General features: G+C 51.9%; 1 protein-coding gene across 1 annotated transcript; it reads right to left on the bottom strand.

Moving 5' to 3' along the window:
- Window positions 1-610: 610 nt before the first annotated feature.
- LOC140774195 (BURP domain-containing protein 12-like) lies at window positions 611-2,735 on the bottom strand. Its single transcript, XM_073117086.1, has one exon. The coding sequence runs from the start codon at window positions 2,697-2,699 to the stop codon at window positions 840-842; it is 1,860 nt and encodes a 619-aa protein (XP_072973187.1). The 5' UTR covers window positions 2,700-2,735; the 3' UTR covers window positions 611-839.
- Window positions 2,736-3,028: the final 293 nt, after the last annotated feature.

Raw genomic sequence — 3,028 nt, 5'->3', positions numbered from 1 at the left:
GCCATCGAGCTCCCTCCTAATCTTACTTGCCTGGGATCTTGGTCGAAGCTTTGTCTTAGCTTGGCTTGGCTAGAGCTCCGACCAGGCGGGGTTCGAAAGTCGATCTAGCCTAATTTCGTCATGACTAATTTGGTCCAACTCTATTGGTGTTGACTTAGTGTGGCTTGAGTTGGGTTTGGTTTGGATGGCTTGCCTTGGGCTCCCCTTCCTCTCCTCTTCATCCTCATTCGTTTCTTCCGTGCATAGTTGGAAGTTGTGATCACCGGTGTTTTGATGCTCCATCTCTTTTCACTGGGCATTTTATGAGAGCTTTGGTTTAGGTTTTTTTTTATAGCCCGTGTTGCTTGTGTAGTTTGTTTCTTCTTCCTATTGTAGGTAAGTGATTTTTAATTTTCCAACTTTTGACATTTCATAGGGTCTTGTTTTGAAATTGCAATCTGACTCGAGGCTCTTTGCTCCTATGAATATGTCATTGTGGGATTATTTCTCCACTAGAATAATTAGTTCATCTTTAGACAATTACTAAGATATCTTGTTTTCCTTTTCCTAGTTTAATGTACTTTTTAATTTGGTTAATGCTTAAGATAATTATAATCTCGAGGGAACTCGGTTGCTAATTGGATAGTTCATAGTTAAAATATCTTTGATCAATATTTTCTGCTCATTTTCATCAAAATAAAAACTTTAAAATAAAAGGCAGGATTTTCTGCTCATTTTTTTCTTTTTCTTTTTTTTTTTCCCCCAACATCATCCTAAACGGGAGGCACAGTTGAAATGAGAGCAGTAAAAGAAAAGAAAAATTATTTAAAAATTAAAAGCGAAATGAAGGAAGAATTAATTTAATCAGCGACCGCCCATGTCATGTCCCCCTGGAAGATCCAGTGGCACACCTCGATTTCCCCGGGCTTTCCCCCGAGCGCCACGAATGCCCCGTGATTCGCGCTCCAGTCCGACGTGTCTAGATGACAGATGGCGACGCCGTGGTTGATCTTCTTCTTCGTATGGACGTCCAGGATCTCCGCTTCGTATACCCTCACCTTCGGCACCGAGTGACAGTAGTAGACCAAGTAAGGGAACAAGCTCTGGTGGCACGACACCGACTTGGTCACCTTTCCGCCGTTTATCCCCTTCACCTCGCCAATTAGTATGGGCCCCTTCGAGCCCTCGGTGGACTCGGTGCTCCGCGCCACCACGTCACCGCCCAGCACCGTCACCGCGAAGTCGATCACGTCCTCCGCCGACGTCGCGCACCGCTTCGTCTCGCCGCGGCTCGGCGGCCGCTCGCACTCAGCCACCGTGGCCGCCACCGTGCGACCCATAGCCGTGTCGGCGGGGATTGCGAACACTCCTCTGACGGCGGCGGCGGAGAATGGGATCAAGCCGGAGATCGACCGTGGGAGGAACGATCGCGGCGGGAAGCGGTCGCGGATGTCTGGCATCGGCATCGCCGTCCCCGTCGCCAGATCCTTTTCCCTGAAGAACTTCCCCGGCTCCACCGCCCAACGATTCGCCGCCGGCGACCTCAGCGGCGCGGCGGCAGCGGAGGAGTTGTGGTACTCCTTGAAGTCGACTCCGGATTTGGCGTAGGATTTGAAGGTGGCGTTGTCTCCGAAGTACGTCTTGAAGGTGATCTCGTGGTTCGGGTTCGATCCCTCGCCATAACCCTTGAATGTATCGCTTCCCTGGTTGAAGGATTTGCCATAGTTGTCGAAATCGGCAGCGCCGCCATTGGCGTTCTTGGCGTAGGACGCGAAGGAGTCGTCTCCTACGTTCGATTGGTCACGGTAGCTCGAGAACCGATCGGATCCGGCGTTCCCTCCGGAGCCATACGATCGGAAGGTGTTCTCCGGCACGTTGCCGTTCTCACCGTAGGAAGCAAAGACGTCGGTGGCACCGTTACCGCCCTCGCCGTAGTTGGCGAAGCCGGAGCCGATGACGTTGGACTCGTTGGCGTAGCTGGTGAACGTGGAGGTGACCCCGTTGCCGTTCTTGCCGTATCCGGTGAAGGATTGCTCGCCAGAGTTGGCCTCGCCGGAGTAGGAGGAGAAGGACCTCTCCCGGCCATTGCCGGCGGCTTCGTAGTTGGTGAAGCGGAGATCGGGGACGTTGGAGGAGGAGTCGTAAGTGGCGAAGGAGCCGGCGCCCCCGGTGGCTGCGCCGCCGTAGCTGGTGAAGTTGGCGGTGACGACGTTGCCGTCCCCGGCGTAGGAGGCGAAGGAGTCGTTGTGGGCGATCGAGTCGCGGGAGTAGCGACGGAAGGTGTCGACAGGGTCGTTGAGGCCGGAGGAGTAGTTGGCGAAAGAGTCAGCCCCGCCGCCGACGACAGTACCGTAGTTGGAAAAGTTCGAGTTCTCATATCCGGAGAAGGATGAAGGGGTAGAGGAGGATAGGGAAAGGGTGTACGAGGAAGACGAGCAGAGGAGGCGTGCGGCGGAGCAGAATGCTGAGAGGTGGTCGGAGAGGTGGCCTGAGGCGGCGAGGGAGGAAAAGGTAGAGGAATCGAGGGCGGAGAGAGGGGAGAGCTTGGAGACGAGGAAGGAGGGGTGGTGGTAGTTGTTGGGTACCTTCCTGTTCCAGTACCGGATCAAAGCCGCCTTAGCCGTGAAAGGATTCACCGACGTGGAGGCACCAAACGCCGCCGCGTGGCAGAGCAACACGAAGAGCAACGAGACGAGGTGGCGGCTGCTGGCGTTCGCCATTGGGAGGCAGAGAAAGAGGAAGGCGAGACTAGTAGTGCTTTGGCGAGTTATACAGCACATGAAGGGGAGAATAAATAGAGCGTGGGATTTAGCGTTACGTGTGCACGTGTGTGTGTGTGTGTGTGAATACAAACACGATTAGATAAAATTTAGGGTGATTTAGTGATAGAAAAATAAAAGTTTAGAATATAAAATGGCTCTTAATTCAAATCGACAATAATCTCTTAAAAAAAATATTAAACAAACATTTAATACTTATAACTTAGTCAAAAATGCAGAGGCATAATAATACAAATACAAAATGTTCAATCGTTAAAAGTAAATTTTAG

Source organism: Typha angustifolia, chromosome 13 (genome assembly GCF_048772165.1).
Source record: "Typha angustifolia cultivar Huaian chromosome 13, ASM4877216v1, whole genome shotgun sequence".
Lineage (NCBI taxonomy): Eukaryota > Viridiplantae > Streptophyta > Magnoliopsida > Poales > Typhaceae > Typha > Typha angustifolia.
Note: the sequence above shows the minus strand (reverse complement) of the source record. Positions and strands in the feature narration are given on the sequence as shown.

Bases quoted from the DNA above. Each gene is read 5' to 3' on its own strand.
- LOC140774195 (XM_073117086.1), bottom strand. From the start codon at position 2,699: ATGGCGAACGCCAGCAGCCGCCACCTCGTCTCGTTGCTCTTCGTGTTG.